The sequence below is a fragment of the Rhinatrema bivittatum genome, chromosome 2 (assembly GCF_901001135.1).
Source record: "Rhinatrema bivittatum chromosome 2, aRhiBiv1.1, whole genome shotgun sequence".
Lineage (NCBI taxonomy): Eukaryota > Metazoa > Chordata > Amphibia > Gymnophiona > Rhinatrematidae > Rhinatrema > Rhinatrema bivittatum.
The window spans coordinates 85,670,170-85,685,874 of NC_042616.1; the positions used below are offsets into that span (position 1 = coordinate 85,670,170).

Genomic DNA, 15,705 nt, shown 5'->3' on the forward strand with positions numbered 1-15,705 from the left:
TGCGCACAAGGGGGTGCACACATGTGCACCTTGTGTGCGCCGAGCCCAAGGGGAGCCCGATGGCTTTCCCTGTTCCCTCCCAGGCTGCTCCGAAATTGGAGCGGCCTCAGAGGGAACATTTTTTTGGATCTCCCCCACCTTTCCTTCCCTTCCCCTATCTAACTCACCCCCCCGGCCCTACCTAAATCCCCCCCCCCCCACCTTGTTCGATGGAGTTACGCCTGGCAGGCGTAACTTGCGCGCACCAGCTGGCCAGGTCCCGACTCAGGCCGCTGTGTTGGGGCACTCGGCCACGCGCCCGGACCGCAGACACGCCCCCGGACCGCCCATTTTAGCAAGTCCCAGGACATACGCGCATCCCGGGGCTTGCGCGCACCGCCGAGCCTATGTAAAACAGGCTCGGTGCACACAGGGGCACATTTCCTCAGGTTACGCGCGTAGGTTACGTGTGTAGCCTTTGAAAATCTGCCCCAATATGTATATAAAGCCTTGGTGTACCCCAAGTCTTTGCATTATCAGCGGCCCTTTTTAACATCTGTCTGACTCAAATGTGTCATCTGCTTGCCAGATTTAGTCATATGCAGATGGCATTCAGTTTTTCTTTCCCTTCAAAACATCATGGGCTCTCACAGAACAATTCATTTCTTTCTGCCTTTCCACTATTTATGTCTGGCTTAATCAGAACAAATTTGCTGTTAATGTCACCAAAACTGAGATTATGATTCTCTCTTGATTTCTACTTTCTCACATTCGGGAAAAAAATTGTTTGCAGAAGTCAAAACTTCCCCCATATCTAAAATAGTTTGTAATCTTGGAATCCTGATAAATCCCTCGCTTTCAATGCAGGATCACATCAAATCCCTAACACAGACTTCGTTTTTCAAACTACGGCTTTTGTGTCATCTGAAGCTTTTCCTGGACCATTCTCTAATCTTTACTGTTTTTCAACCTTGACCACTGCAACTCACTTTTCCTTGGTCTCCCAGCCTTTATAATTCATCCTCTACAGATTATTAAACGCTCTGCAGCCAGATTGTTAACTGGAACTCTAATCATATTAACACCTGTTTCACAAACATTACACTGGCTTCCGATTTCTTATCGAATTAAATGTAAACTAGCTGTTATTGTTCACACTCTTCTGAGCAATATTTCATCACCATGGATTGGAGCTGTACTAAAAATGCACTTTCCCACTAAAACTCAAATCAAGGACTACTAGATGTCCCTTCACCTAAAGCAGTCCACCTAGATGAAACTAGAGAGCGTGCTTTTTCTTGCCCTCTGCTTTAGAACTTGCTTCCAAAGGAGATAAGAATAAGATCAATTATAGAACCTAAATTTTTCAGGAAAGCCCTGAACACTTATCTGTGCCAAATAGCATATTCCATCTAAATGTTTGAGCATTACCATTACAAAGACATGTGTGCCCTGTAATGCTTTTTTGGCACAAGTATATTGTTGTAATTGATTCAACGCTGTGTTTTATTTGTTTTTGCCCTGCTTATTATATATGCCTTTCTGTACCCCATCTTGAATGGAAGCATGGTAACAAATATTTTAAAATAAATATTAAATATATATTATTTTGAAAACTTTAGTACACATGTATAAATCAGGATACATGAGTAAATTTACCCATGTAAAAAAAGGGGGAGGGTAAGGGATGTTCTGGAGAGGGAACAACATTTATGCAAGAAAATTGCTGTTTTATAAGCAATTTATGTTTGTAAATGTGGCACTTTCTCATGTATATTTATGTCTGCTCAATATCAGGAGTAAGTGATTATAAACATCTTAAAAGTGATAAAAATGACTAGGAAGTGGGTCCAGGTGAAGAGTCAGGAAGGTGGATTGGGCAAACTGGTAGACTAATTGGTAAAACCGGTTATTTCATTGCCACGCACATGTTATAAAATCCCCTGACTTACACGTATAAAAGCCAACTTATGCGGGGGGGGGGGGGGGGGGGAGGAGGTGAATACGTCTAAAAAATACAAGTAAAATCTACTCACTTATCCCTTTAAAATTTGAAGTACAAATATGTGGGTATAGCATTTGTGCACACTTATCCAGCTAAATTCTGACTTATCCGTTTATGTAGCGGCTTTGCTTTTACTAAGGCGATACTTAGCCGGATAAGTCCAAAAAGCACTACCTAAACAGATAAGTAGGCTTTTTGGACTTTTCCAGGTATGTACGATTGCTGGATAAGTAATAAAATTCTACTTATCTGACTAAATCAGATAGACAGATAAGTCTAAAACCCCTACTTATTCAGCTACCACATTTAACTGGATAATTAATTCATTTTTAGACTTATCCAGCTATCTGACAGCTGGATAAGTAGCATTTTAAGACATCCAGCTAAGTAGGCTTTTTTGGTTCTATTCGGCTATCTTACATACTTGGATAAGTTCAAAAAGCGCTACTGTCCTATCAGGTCTGAAACTAGAGACCTGGGTATTTTGATTGACTCTAAGCTTTCTTTACATCCCCATATACAATCTTTGGTGAGAGGCTTTTTCCACAAACTCCACCCTTTATACTCCATTAAGCAATTCTTAAATCTCTGAGATATTAAGCTGGTAACTCAAACATTGGTCACAAACTCCCTAGATACAGTAATTCTATTTAGGCCTGCAAAAAAGCTACATTTCATGTGCTACAACTTATCCAAAATATATCAGCCTGCTTGGTCTCTAGCACTTTGTTACTTGCATATATCTCCCCAGTTTTGGCTGCACTGCACTGGCTCCCAATAGAACAGCAGATCCAATTTAAAATACTTACTCAGATTTTTAAAGCCATTAAGGGCCTTTTCCCTCTTCTTTTCCACAACCAGTTTTCTAGTGTCCTGCTCATGATTTACATTCAGCAGATTGTAGATTATTGGTGATCCCTACACATAAGTCCATTCGCATAGCTGAGTCACGTTCTCGTATTTACAGTTTTATAGGCTACACCCTTTGGAATAGTCTCCCAGAACCACTAAAAATGGAATATGATTTGTTACATTTTAGAAAGATGATAAAAACATATCTTTTCTTCAAAACTTTCCCTATCTAGTTATCTCAAGGGATTATAGTATGCTTTACAATGGTTGATGATTAGCAATATTTGCTGTTCTGTTTGATTTTTTTAATGTTTGTTTTAAATTTATTTTTTGTTTGTTTAGTCGTTGTATTAGTTTTGTACTGTTTGTAATTTATTCAGATTTTATTATGTACGTAATTAGCAGGCTACAAATGTATAAAATAAATAAATATATAAATTTGAATTTATCAAGAAAAATGCCACTACATACCTGGATAAGTCTGAACTTGCATGGCTTGTGTTTTTTACACATGCGAGATATTGTTTGCATGCAGCTTATAAAATACTGTAGCAACTTTGCCTACCCATATTTCTACATGTGAGCAATTTTGAAAGTTATCCTCAGGGCCGATAACTTTCAAATGGACACACGGGCCACATGTACATGTGTGTGACAGTGTGCACCCACAGACATGGCATTTTTATAACAGCTGGAGTACATTTTAAAACACAGCGCGCGCACGTACTTTTGTTCGTGCATCAGGCGCGAACAAAAGTACGCTGGATTTTATAAGATACGCGCATAGCCGCGTGTATCTTATAAAATCCGAGGTCGGCGCGCACAAGGGGGTGCACATTTGTGCAACGTGCATGCGCCGAGCCCTGCGCGTGTTGCCCGTTCCCTCCGAGGCCGCTCCAAAATCGGAGCGGCCTCAGAGGGAACTTTCCTTCCACCCCCCCGCACCTTCCCCTCCCTTCCCTTACCTAACCCACCCCCCCCCCGGCCCTGTCTAGACACCCCCTACCTTTATCTTAAAAGTTACTACTGCCTCCGGGCAGTAATAACTTACGTGTGCCGGCGCAGCAGGCCCCGACACAGGCCGCTGTGTCGGGGCACTCGGCCACGCCCCTGGACCGCCAACACGCCCCCGATCCAAAACCGCGCCCCCTGGCCACGCCCCCAACAGCCCCTTTTTGCAAGCCCCGGGACTTACATGCGTCCCGGGGCTTGTGTGCGCCGCCGAGCCTATGCAAAATAGGCTCGGCGCGCGCAGGGGGGTTTTAAAAGGGTTACGTTTCTACCTTATGCGCTTAACCCTTTTAAAATCCGGCCCTAAGTGCACATATACACGTATGTTATAAAATAAGCTAGGCGCATGCATCTGTGCAGCTAATTTTGCAAGCGGGTGCACATAGCTGCATAAAGTCAAGTTTGAGTCGCACAAGTAGGGGAATTTTATAACAGGCACACGTCTACTCCATAACCAATTTCACCAGTTAGTTCATCAGTTTTCCCACTCTAGAGCTAGGTCCTCCAAACCCCCTTGTTCTTTAGCCTGCACGCTCCCCAGTTACCACAGACCCCTTAAAACCCTCAGGAATGCCTGTATTTTTTTAAATTACACTTCCTGCATAGCAGAAGTAAATTTGTGGCATTGGATATAGGAACCTGCCAGGTCCCGGGATGCCCACACCATGCACACACCAGGTCCCTTTTTTCTGCAATGCGAGATGTGCGCACAATGGCATATGCGCGCACATCTGCCCACTTTATAAAATTGGGTGGACATGCACATGCATCTTTCCATCTCCCAATTTTGGCAAATGCATCTTTTTTTAAATTCACCTCTTAATGAATAGTGCAATGGTTTTCCCTCCTAACTTCACTTTTAGACACAATGATAACCCTTTACTGAATAGAATCCCGTGGGGTAGATTTTTAAAAAAAGCGCGTTCGCGTACTTTTGTTTGCGCACCAGGCGCAAACAAAAGTACGCTGGATTTTATAAGATATGTAGCCGCGCGTATCTTCTAAAATCCTGGATCGGCGCGCGCAAGGCTGCCGATTTTGGGCAGCTGGCGCGCGCTAAGCCGCGCAGCCTGTCACCATTTCCTCCGAGGCCGCTCCGAAATCGGAGCGCCCTCGGAGGGAACTTTCTTTCGCCCTCCCCTCACCTTCCCCTTCCTTCCCCTACCTAACCCACCCCCCCGGCCCTTTCTAAACCCCCCCCTACCTTTATCCATGGATTTACACCTCCCGGAGGGAGACGTAAATCCACGTGCGCCAGCAGGCTGCTGGCGCGCCGAGACTCAACCCGGGGGCGGTTCCGGAGGGCGCAGCCACACCCCCGAAATGCCCCGGACCAAAACCATGCCCCCGGTCCTGCCCCCGAAACGCCGCGTCATCGGGTTCTGCCCCCTCGACATGCCCCCGACACGCACCCTTCCAAAAACCTCGGGACCTACGCGCGTCCCGGGGCTCTGTGCGCGCTGGCAGCCTATGGAAAATAGGCGCGCCAGCGCTCAAGGCCCTGCTCACGTAAATCCGGGCGGATTTACGCGAGCAGGGCTTTTAAAATCCGCCCGCAAGTGTTTGTTTTACTGTCTCGGTTCCCTTCTGGCTAACCTGAGAAACAGGATCCTGAGTCAGGAATAATACCTTGATCTTCCATCTAATAATCTAGATTAGTGGTTTCCAAACCTTTTCTTTGGAATCTGAGCCAGTTTGCTTTTTAGGTTATCCACAATGAATATACATGAGATTAATTTGCAGACAATAGAGGGAGTGCATGCAGATTGATCACATGCATTTTTATTGCAGACATCATGGAAACCTGATTGACTCAAGGTCTCCCTGGACAGATATGGGAACCACTGATCTAGAGCATTATCTGTTGGCATTGTTTGTTCAGCTAAATAATACTTGTTTACTTTAGCAAGAAAAATCAAATGATTACTCAAGAGGTTTTCAACCCAATCTTCAAGACCTACCAAACAGTTAGGTTTTCAAGATATCACAAGGAATACGTATGAGACAGATCTGCAAACAAAGGAGGCAATGCATGCAAATTGTGGATATTCTGAAAACCTGACTGGCTAGATGTGTTTTAAGGACTGGGTTGAGAACCCTTGAATTACACAATGCTTTCTAGTTTGTACATGAGACCTGACCCATGCATTAGTGTATGTGTTTTAAATGAATATGCAAGTATGGTAGGAATATTCTATATGAAGTGTATAAATGAGATTGGTGAAGGAGACTAAATGCACAGTAGAATCTTTATGGATAGAAATCCCATGTGTGCTGGGGAAGAGTTTAGCATTAGGGGTATACTACCATCCACCTGGCCAAAATGATCAGATGGATGATGAAATGCTAAAAGAAACTAGGGAAGCTAACAAATTTGGCAGAACAGTAATAATGGGAGATTTCATTTATCATAATAGTGATTGGGTAAATGTAGAGAGGTAAAATTCTTGGATGGAATAAATAACTGCTTCATAAAGCCATTGGTTCAGGAACTGGCAAGAGAGGGAGCCATTTTAGATCTAATTTTTTGTGAATTGCAGGATTTGGTGCAAGAGATAACAGTGGCCATTTGGCAATATTGATCATAACATGATCAAATTTGTCTTAATGATTGAAAGGGGGACATTAAGTAAATCTACAGCTCTAGAACTAAACTTTCAAAAGGGAGACTGATAAAAGGAGAAAAATAGAAGAAAAACTGAATATTGCAGCTATAGAGATTGAGTGTACAACAGGCATAGACATTATTTAAAATTACCATTTTAAAAGCGCATTCCTGATGTATTCCTCACATTAAAAAATTGGAAGGAAGGCACAAGACTGATGGCATGGTTAGAAGGCAAGGTAAAAGAGGCTATTTTAACCAAAAGAACTTCTTTCAAAAATTGGAAAGATTCATCTGGAGAAAATAGGAAAAAGCCATAAACATTGGCAAGTAAAATGTGAAACATTGATAAGCCAGGCTAAGAGAACATTTGAAAAGAAGCTAGCTTTGATACAAAAACTCATAATAATAACTTTACACAATGTTAGGTTCCATATTAGGAGTCTCCACCCAGGAAAAAGATCTGGGTGTCAAAGCAGACAATATGTTGAAATCATTGGCTCAGTGAGCTGCAGTGGTCAAAAAAGCAAACAGAATGTTAGGAATTATTAGAAAAGAAATGGTGAATAAAGCTAAGAATGTCATAGTATCTCTGTTTTGCTCCGAGGTGTGGCTGTACCTTGAGTACTGTGTGTGATTCTGGTTGCCACACAGTACTCAAGGTACATTAATGGCGGGGGTGGAAGGTACATTAATGGCGGGGGTGGAAGGGAATTAGAACCAAGAGCTAAGAGAAACAGATAAGTATGAGAGAAAAAATGAGGGAAGCTTGCTGGGCAGACTGGATGGGCCATTTGGTCTTCTTCTGCCGTCATTTCTATGTTTCTATATAGTTGCACTGGAAAAGGTTCTGGGAAGGTTGACCAAATGATAAAGGGTATGGAACAGTTCCACTATGAGGAAAGGCTAAAGAGCTTAGGGCTGTTCAGCTTGGATAAAGGACAACTGAAGTGGATATGATAGAAGTCTATAAATCATGAGAGGAAAGAACAGGTAAATGTGAATTAGTTATTTACTCTTTCAGATAATACAAGGACTAGTGGGCATTCTATAAGTAAACAAATAGCACTTTTAAAACAAATTGAAGAAAATTATTTTTCACTCAACGCACAATTCATCTCTGAAATTCATTGCCAGAGGATATGGTAAAGACAGAATAGCTGGGTTTAAAAAAAGTTTGGACAAATTCTTGGAGGAGAAGTCCATACATTGCTATTAATCAAGTTGACTTAGTGGCATAGGATTTATTTACTGTTGTGGTATTTGTCTGGTACTTGTATTCTGATTTGGCCACTGTTGTAAATATGATGCTGGGCTTGATGGATCTTTAGTCTGACCCAGTATGGCAACTACTTATGTTCTTATGTACATTGTTTTTATTAATATTGTAGTTTATATAGCACTTTTGTGATATGCATGCTATAACAGAATAAGCAAACACAAAATGGTGATGCATGAAGAAATCAGAGCAAATTGTTAATTAAGAATGGAAGGCAAGGAATTAATGGATCAATGAATAAGAGAAACCAAAATAGGTCGTTCTTTGGATGTTGTCAGTAAGACCTAAATAAACAAACAATATATTAGAAGAGGCAGATGGCTCCAGCAAAATAGCTGAATGAAGACGTATGAAAGAAAACAAAAATTCAGATCATGAGAAATAGGGGGAGGCCTGGAGAAGCTGTGGAATGAAAAGGATAGAGGACAGGTACTCAGGAATGTAAATAAAGATCAGGCACTGAACGTGAAGAGGAATAAATGTATTGTCAGCAGAAACAGTAAAAACTGGAATCTTGAACTGTATTCTTCTCAAGTTGAAATGCACTTTGGATTAGTATCTGGTGTTTGTTTAAAAATGTACTATATGCTGCCCAAACTGTAATATAATATGAAAAGAATAAGAATGGTAACTTTAAAACGAGCACTCAGGCACCCGTATATGCATGTATGCGTGCGTGAGTGCACATACAGAGGAATTTTACATTGTGTGTGCAATTGCGCATGTAGGATTTAAAAGACACCAAGCATGCAAATGTGTGCTCCTAATTTTAAGCAGTTAGACAAGCAAACGTAATTCGCATATCTTTCTTCGGACTTTGTTCGCTTTAACGCATGCACATAAGTGGATTTTAAAACATGCACACTTATAGGACAATCCCAGTTTTACCAATTAGTCCACCAGTTTGCCCAGTCTATCTTGATGTTATCCAGACCCCTCTGGTTCTTCAGCCTGCACTCGCTCCAGTTTACCCAGATCACTCACCCAGTCATTATAGGCCTAAAAAGAGTTCTGTAGATTTATACCTCATCAAGATCAGAAGTAAGACTACGTGGTTAACAGCCCACTGTGTGCTGCAGCTGACGGATTTAAAATATGGATTTATGGCGTAAAAGTTGGCACTGCCCCAGAATGCTCCTGACATGCCCTAACCCTGCCCCTTTTCCCCATGCTCCTTTTGCCCATGCATTTAGTTACTTATGCACGCCCATATACATGCGTTATTGGGCATTTTAAAATAGGAGTCGCTTACACTAGGCCCATGTATTCACATATATGGGCCTTTTAATGCAAGAAACTCTTAAAAATTACCCCTAAGAGTAGGTCAAGTAATGTACAATGAAAAAAATATTTGACTAACATCAACCCTAACCATGTGTCTTTGTATTCTAGGCATTTGAAGATATTTACATTGAAAATAAGCCAACCATTAAAGTCATCTTGGAGTATGCTGACAAGGTGTTTACTTATGTCTTTGTCCTTGAGATGCTTCTGAAATGGGTGGCTTATGGCTTCAAGAAGTATTTCACCAATGCTTGGTGTTGGCTGGACTTTCTGATTGTGGATGTGAGTATTTTATTTTATTTTCCTTATGTAGTAAGCAAGGGTACTTTCAATCAACCTCATTTCACTCAGTAGAGCTAGCTATGCCCTTTATAAAAATAAATACTTCATGACTATCAACAAGAATTGTAAATGGACACCTTTCAACTGAGATTACCAAATATTGGGGCCAATGCAAAAAACTTGCGCTGAAAGCGGGCTCTGTGTATTCAGTGTCCGCTTTCACAATGCACCCCCAGGCACCTCTCCTGGGGGCGCAATGCAATATTTAAATTAGGCTTGCATTGTCGAGGAAGCGCTAGGGGTGATTGCGCGCCCCTAGTGCCTCATTGACAGTGCAAGCTAGAAAGAGGTCCGCTGTGTTGGCTGTCCGCCGGTTAAGAAAACTGACGCTGAATTTATCAGCGTCCCGTTTTCCTAACCAGCACACATGCAGGGGTTAGGAAAATGGATGCTGATTCAGCGTCCATTCTCCCAACCTGACTACCAGCACCAGAAGGAGTGTATAAAATCAATATTAAAGTGTTGGGCACTTAATATTAATTTATTCACTCCTTCACTTATTGCAGATTGGTCCCTTTACTGTCACATGTCAGTGAAAGGACCAATCTCCTTTCAGAAGGCTGTCCGGGCAGGCGTTAATTTCTGATCGCTAAAATGTGCGTCCTAGATGCACATTTATTTTTGCTAATGCGTCGCTAAAATGTGCATCCTAGATGCACATTTATTTTTGCAAATGCATATGAACGAGGCTAATAGCCTCGTTCACATGCATTTGCATGTGATTAGCGCTATTAGTTTCACTCCGCGTTGGACATGCATTGTAGAGGCGCCTCTACAACCTGCACCCATCTGCAGGTTATACAGTGTGCTGGGCTCAGCGCACCATTATTGCATCGGCCCCAGTATTTGAGACACCTAACTGTGAACCAGTATATTCACTAATAACCCAATGGATGTTTTTTGACATCAGAGGTCATGTTCCTTAATACTATAGTAATATAAATTTCAGCATCAATGGGGAACAGAGTGAGTCACTTTACATCTAAGACCCCTTATCTCTATTTTTCATACCAAAGTATGAGATATCTAAAAAAGTTGATTCAGGGTTAGTAACACAACGTCTTTTAAACTTTGTTGTGTTAGCAAGAATTGACAGCCATTCATTCTTGCTGTGCTATTTAGATTCCCTCTCCCCCCTTACGCTGTGCATGTAAGATGATTGACATCAGGTTGCATCATTGTCTGTAAAGGCTCTGGCTTGCCCATGGTATTTCACATCTCATTACACACTTCAAGCTGCCTTCAGGTCTGGTTTCCCACAAATATAATGTGAGGCCACATTTGGCTTCTGGGTTCAAGTTCCTTAGGAGATTTAGAAAAATATGATCCCTGGGAATGCTGCCAGGGAGGTGCATTTCAACATAGTGCCCTGTGTCAAGAATTTTACAAGAAAAGGTAAGAGAAGGTTGACAGGTTCAGATTTCCAATGTAAAGCTTTGTGAATGGTTTGGCTTTCATTGAAAATGATTCTTGCTAAATTTAGGCATCCTATTGAAGACACTGATACAATGTCAACATTATTTTAATCAGTAAATTGAGCAGCAGTAGTAATGAACCTGCAGTAGACTATGAGGTTTCCCATTTACTAGTCAATAACCTACATTTTTGCAAAACCCAAATTAAGCTCAGAAAAAAGAGAGCAGCAACATGGAGTTTTGATACATTTGTGCTAAAATACTCTCTCCAACTGGTGGTGATATCAACAGGTTTTCTCTTAAAATATATACTTCCTATAATATATTTTTTCATGTCCAAAAAACAAAGGAATAATATATTTCAATAAGCCATTCTGTTGATAAGTTAGAGCTTGCAGTTGGTAGGTATCACAGATGTTTCTGGGTGTTTTCTTTATTGTCAAAATAGTGAATAAAAAACTTAACTCGCAAAGAAAATCAAAAGAAGCTTAAGAGGTGAACAAAACCATTGAAACCTTTACACTAAAGTGTTCCTAACATAAACAGCTTTTTATAAAAAGGACTTTTTACTCATTCTGTGCCTCTGGGGAAAAAAGTATCTCTACTGAATAAGTCCCCAAATCTGAATCCCCTCCGCACCCCATAACAATGCTGTTCTGTTTTAAAAATCAGCCTTCTATACAAATGATTATAGAAAAATGAGAAGCAAGGGGAGGGTTTTGTTGAGCCAATTAGATCTACAATGGCTTGACCTGTAATTCTCTTTCTCAGCCTCTCATTTATAGCGAGGATTGACAGTTGCATCATTGCTTCATGGTAGAGTCCATTTCACTACATTTACAATTAAATAAAAGTGAAACCCCTTATACAGCGCTCATGAATTTTCACATTTACAGAGACGTGTTATATGTAAATTTAATAGACACTTAGCATGGTGTGTTGAGGGAGATTAACATATGAAGGCTCAGCCAGAAACATTTAGTTTTGCTTTGCAGTCCTCTAACCTGCCCATAATAGGATGACATCTCATTTACTTCTCTTCTAAGTTTATAAAAAAACATATTATGTGCATATGATGCAGAGAGCTTGGCTGAAGACTAAAAATAAACTCATATAATACCTGCTCTCTGGGAGAAGATATTAGGCCAATGGAAAGTTCCCACTTTGAGCATTTTTTATGCCATCCCACATGGTGTTCTCTTCATTGACTACAACTCTTTTATAGCAAGTTAATTTGTTTTTTAATGCTTCTGAAATACTCTGGGTCATATACTTTAAATCTGTGGAAACAAACATAAAAGGTGTCTTATTTAATCTGTTTATGAATGAGATGCATCTCAGCTTGTTTGAGTTCACACAATAGAGTATACTGGCTTCTTCACACATGAAAACTGTCACCTCTATCAAAACTGCTGGAAAAGAGATCTTTACTCATCTAATCTTCTCTTTCTAAAGACTAGGGATAATAATATTTTTTTGTTTACTATGTAAGCATAAAATCAACATATGTAAAACATAAATTTGCTGATTATAAATATAAGTTTTGAAATTCACAGCTATGTCTAGCAATCTGAGCCCCAGTTAGCTGAGGGCTGAAATGATATCTCCATTATGACCAAATCTGTACTGGCTTTTTTTTTATAAGCATGGGTTACCCTTAAAGTGTTCATTATTCAGCTTTCCCTCTGGGTCAGAGGACATCACCTCTACAACTTTGACAGCATAATCTGCAAGGAGTGTGATCCAAGGCTGGTGTGGCCAGCATATTGGCAAGGCGAGTCAGACAGGTTCCAACTTGAACAGTGACAGGATGTCTTCTGCATGCGATGTCCACCTTCCCCTCTTGTTGAGCCCTCAGTTGCTGGTGCCAACAGAGCTTAGCTAACAGGCCCTGAACCAGGACTTAGCAGGAATGCAGTTTGAAGAAGAAGCAAACTGAAAATGGGAAGACCAGATGAGATGAATCAGCAGATCTGGAGAAACAAAGGATATGCTAGAGTCAAATAGAAAGGTTGCTTCTTCCAACAAATGTTTTCATTCTTCCACAGCCCGTTTTATGGCAAGTAGTTTTTGATTTTCAATGTTGGAATTGCGTTCTGCTAGGAAACATTTTATAAAGAGGTACCCACATGGATAGAGTTGGGAATCTTGATTTGGTCTTTGGGACAATATTGATCCTGTTCCAGTTTCAGAAACATCAACTTCCACTACAAAAGGCCAGGCTGGATCATGGTGACATAAGATCAGAGCTGAAATGAATAGCTGTTTCAATCCTTCAAAGGCTTGCTGGGCTTGGGAGTTCCAAGCATTCCTTGGGGCCCTTGAGAAGTCCTAAATAAAATGCTGATAATAGATGGCAAAACCCAGGAAGCATTGGAGAGCCTTAAGGCCCTAAGGTACTGGCCATTTAAGTACTGTGGCAATCTTATCTGAATCCATCTCAAAGCCTTGGTCTGAGATTATATCACCAAGGAATTGACTCGCCTTTGCACAAACATGCATTTCTCAAATTTAGTGAAGAGTTGGTGATGGCGAAGTGAAGAGGGTGTTTTGTAATATGCTGCCTATGGGTCAGCAGGTCCAGGGTAAAAACCAGGATGTCATTGATGTTGACCAGCACATACTGTGAGAGGAGGTCCTGAAACATTAACAAAACAGAGTCTAAATGACATAACAATATATTCAAAATGATTATCCCTAGTATTAAAGGTGATTTCCACTCATCTCTTTGTCTAATCCGGATAAGCTTGTAAGCGCCCCATAAATCCAGTTGAGTGAATATCTTAGCTCCTTAAAGCCTGACAGAAATTTGTGGTAAGGGGCAATGATCCTTAACAGTAATCTTGTTAAAACCCAGGTAGTAAATGCAAGGCTTAAGGATAGATATATCCACAAACCAGGTTTCCTGCATGTACTCAGACATAGTTTTGGCTTCTGGACCTGAAAATGGATATGTCTGATCATGTGATGGCATAGTTTCTAGGAGTATTTGATTGGTACAGTCATAGTCCCAGTGCCTAGGAAGGGTTTCAACTCATTTTTTTCACTAAAGACATTTGCAAAGGAGTGATAGTGTGCTGAAAGCCTTTAGAATGCAATCCGTACATCCTGGGTCTGGAATGCAGGATGAAAAAAATGAAAAAATGAAGAGGACCAAGAGACAGTCTGCCCTGACTACCAATCAATATGTAGGTTGTGCAATTGGAGCTATGGTCAATCTAGAAAGACCACACATGAATGTGTTTCAAGAACTCAAAATGAGATATTTTCAGTGTTACATGCCTATACTTAACTTCATTAATGGTGACCTATGGACAGACACAGGAGTGGCCAACTTAGTAAAGTCCATTAGCCAAAGCTTGATGTGATGGTGTAGTCTGCTGGGAGTGTGACCCCAAGGCCATACACTGGCAAGATGAGTCAGACAGGTTCCAACTGGAAGAGTGGCAGGGCATCTTCTGCTATGATGGGTACTGTCCCCTTGAGTTGAGTTCCCAAGTGCTGATGCCAGCAGGACTTAGGTAGTAGGCCCTGAACCAGTATTCATCAGGAACTCAGTATGAAGCAGAAGCAAACTGGAAACAAAAAGACCAGATGAGATGAGTCAGCAGATCCAGAGAAACAAAGGATATGCTAGAGTCAACTCAGCAAGACAAACTCTGGAAGCAGGGTTCAAATGAGGGTGGCTGGAGAATGAGAACCAAGCTCTGGCAACCTGCTGACTGGAAGCCTGAAGTATATGTGTCTAGACAGGAATTAAGATGGCCAATTAATTGGCCAATTAATTGGCCAATTAATGCCCAATCCCTCTCCAAAAAAACCCCAATCCTCAACGACCTCCTCACAGACTGCAAACCGGATATCTGTGCCATCACGGAAACATGGCTCAGAGAAACAGACACTGTCCTCCTAAATCAACTCCCTACCCACTCCTATGAAATCCTCTCCATTCCCAGGCCTAAAAAAGAGGAGGTGGCATCCTCCTGGCCTTCAAAAAACATCTTAACTTCAAACTAGCCCATATTGCCTCACCCCCCAAACTTGAAATTGGGCTCTTCAAATCCCCCACGCTACAAATCTGCCTCATATATGCCCCCCCTGGTTCCATTGAACGTGATCCCTCCCCCATAATTGAATTCATCTCTGCCAACATCAACACTGAAATTCCCTCCATCATCCTAGGAGATTTCAACCTCCATGTGGATGCCACACCCCCCACCTCCTCCTGTGAAACCTTCCTCACTGCTCTCCACGCCATGGGCCTCAAACAGATCATCACCTCCCCTACTCACCAAGCTGGGCACTCCTTAGATCTTATTTTCATTAACCACTGTCTCCTACCTCCCCACCCCCCTACCTGCGCACCAGTGCCCTGGTCAGACCACTTCCTCATTGAAGTATCCCTATCCTTTACTGCACCATCCATTCCAACCCAAGCACAAAACTCTACTATTGTTTTCAGAAAACCCTGTGCCGGTGAGGAACTCACCCTTGCACTTTCCAATGCCCTACCAGACCTTGACTGCTCCAACCCTGAAACTGCTATCGCCTCCTGGTGCAACATCACACTAGATATTGCCAATAAATTATGTCCCATCTCCAGTCGTGAATTGAAACATCCCACAAAGAACTGCCAACCTTGGTACACAGCAGAGCTGAAAACCCTAAAAAATAAACTTAGACAGCGAGAGAGGATCTGGCGTAAAGCCCCCTCTCCCCAACATGCCTCCAACTATAAATCAGCCCTTCATCAATACAGAATATCCACTCTCAACACCAAGCGTGATTTCTACTCTGCCAAAATTCATGATTATATTTATAACCCTAAGGCTCTTTTCACTTATGTTGCTGACCTCACCAAATCATCCCAGCCCCCTATTCCAGACACAGAAGCCTCCACCAGAAGTGAAGAAATCACTCAATATTTCCAGGA

The 15,705-nt window shown here is 41.6% G+C and overlaps 1 protein-coding gene across 13 annotated transcripts in view; it reads left to right on the plus strand.

Annotated features, from left to right (window-relative positions):
• Window positions 1–15,705, plus strand: part of LOC115084076 (sodium channel protein type 5 subunit alpha-like) — a 1,049,386-nt gene that overhangs the window by 765,820 nt on the left and 267,861 nt on the right. For all 13 annotated transcript variants that reach the window (XM_029588401.1, XM_029588411.1, XM_029588408.1 and 10 more), the window contains exon 20: window positions 9,124–9,297. In XM_029588401.1, coding sequence (XP_029444261.1) covers window positions 9,124–9,297 — 174 coding nt within the window. The remainder of the gene's footprint in view (window positions 1–9,123; window positions 9,298–15,705) is intronic.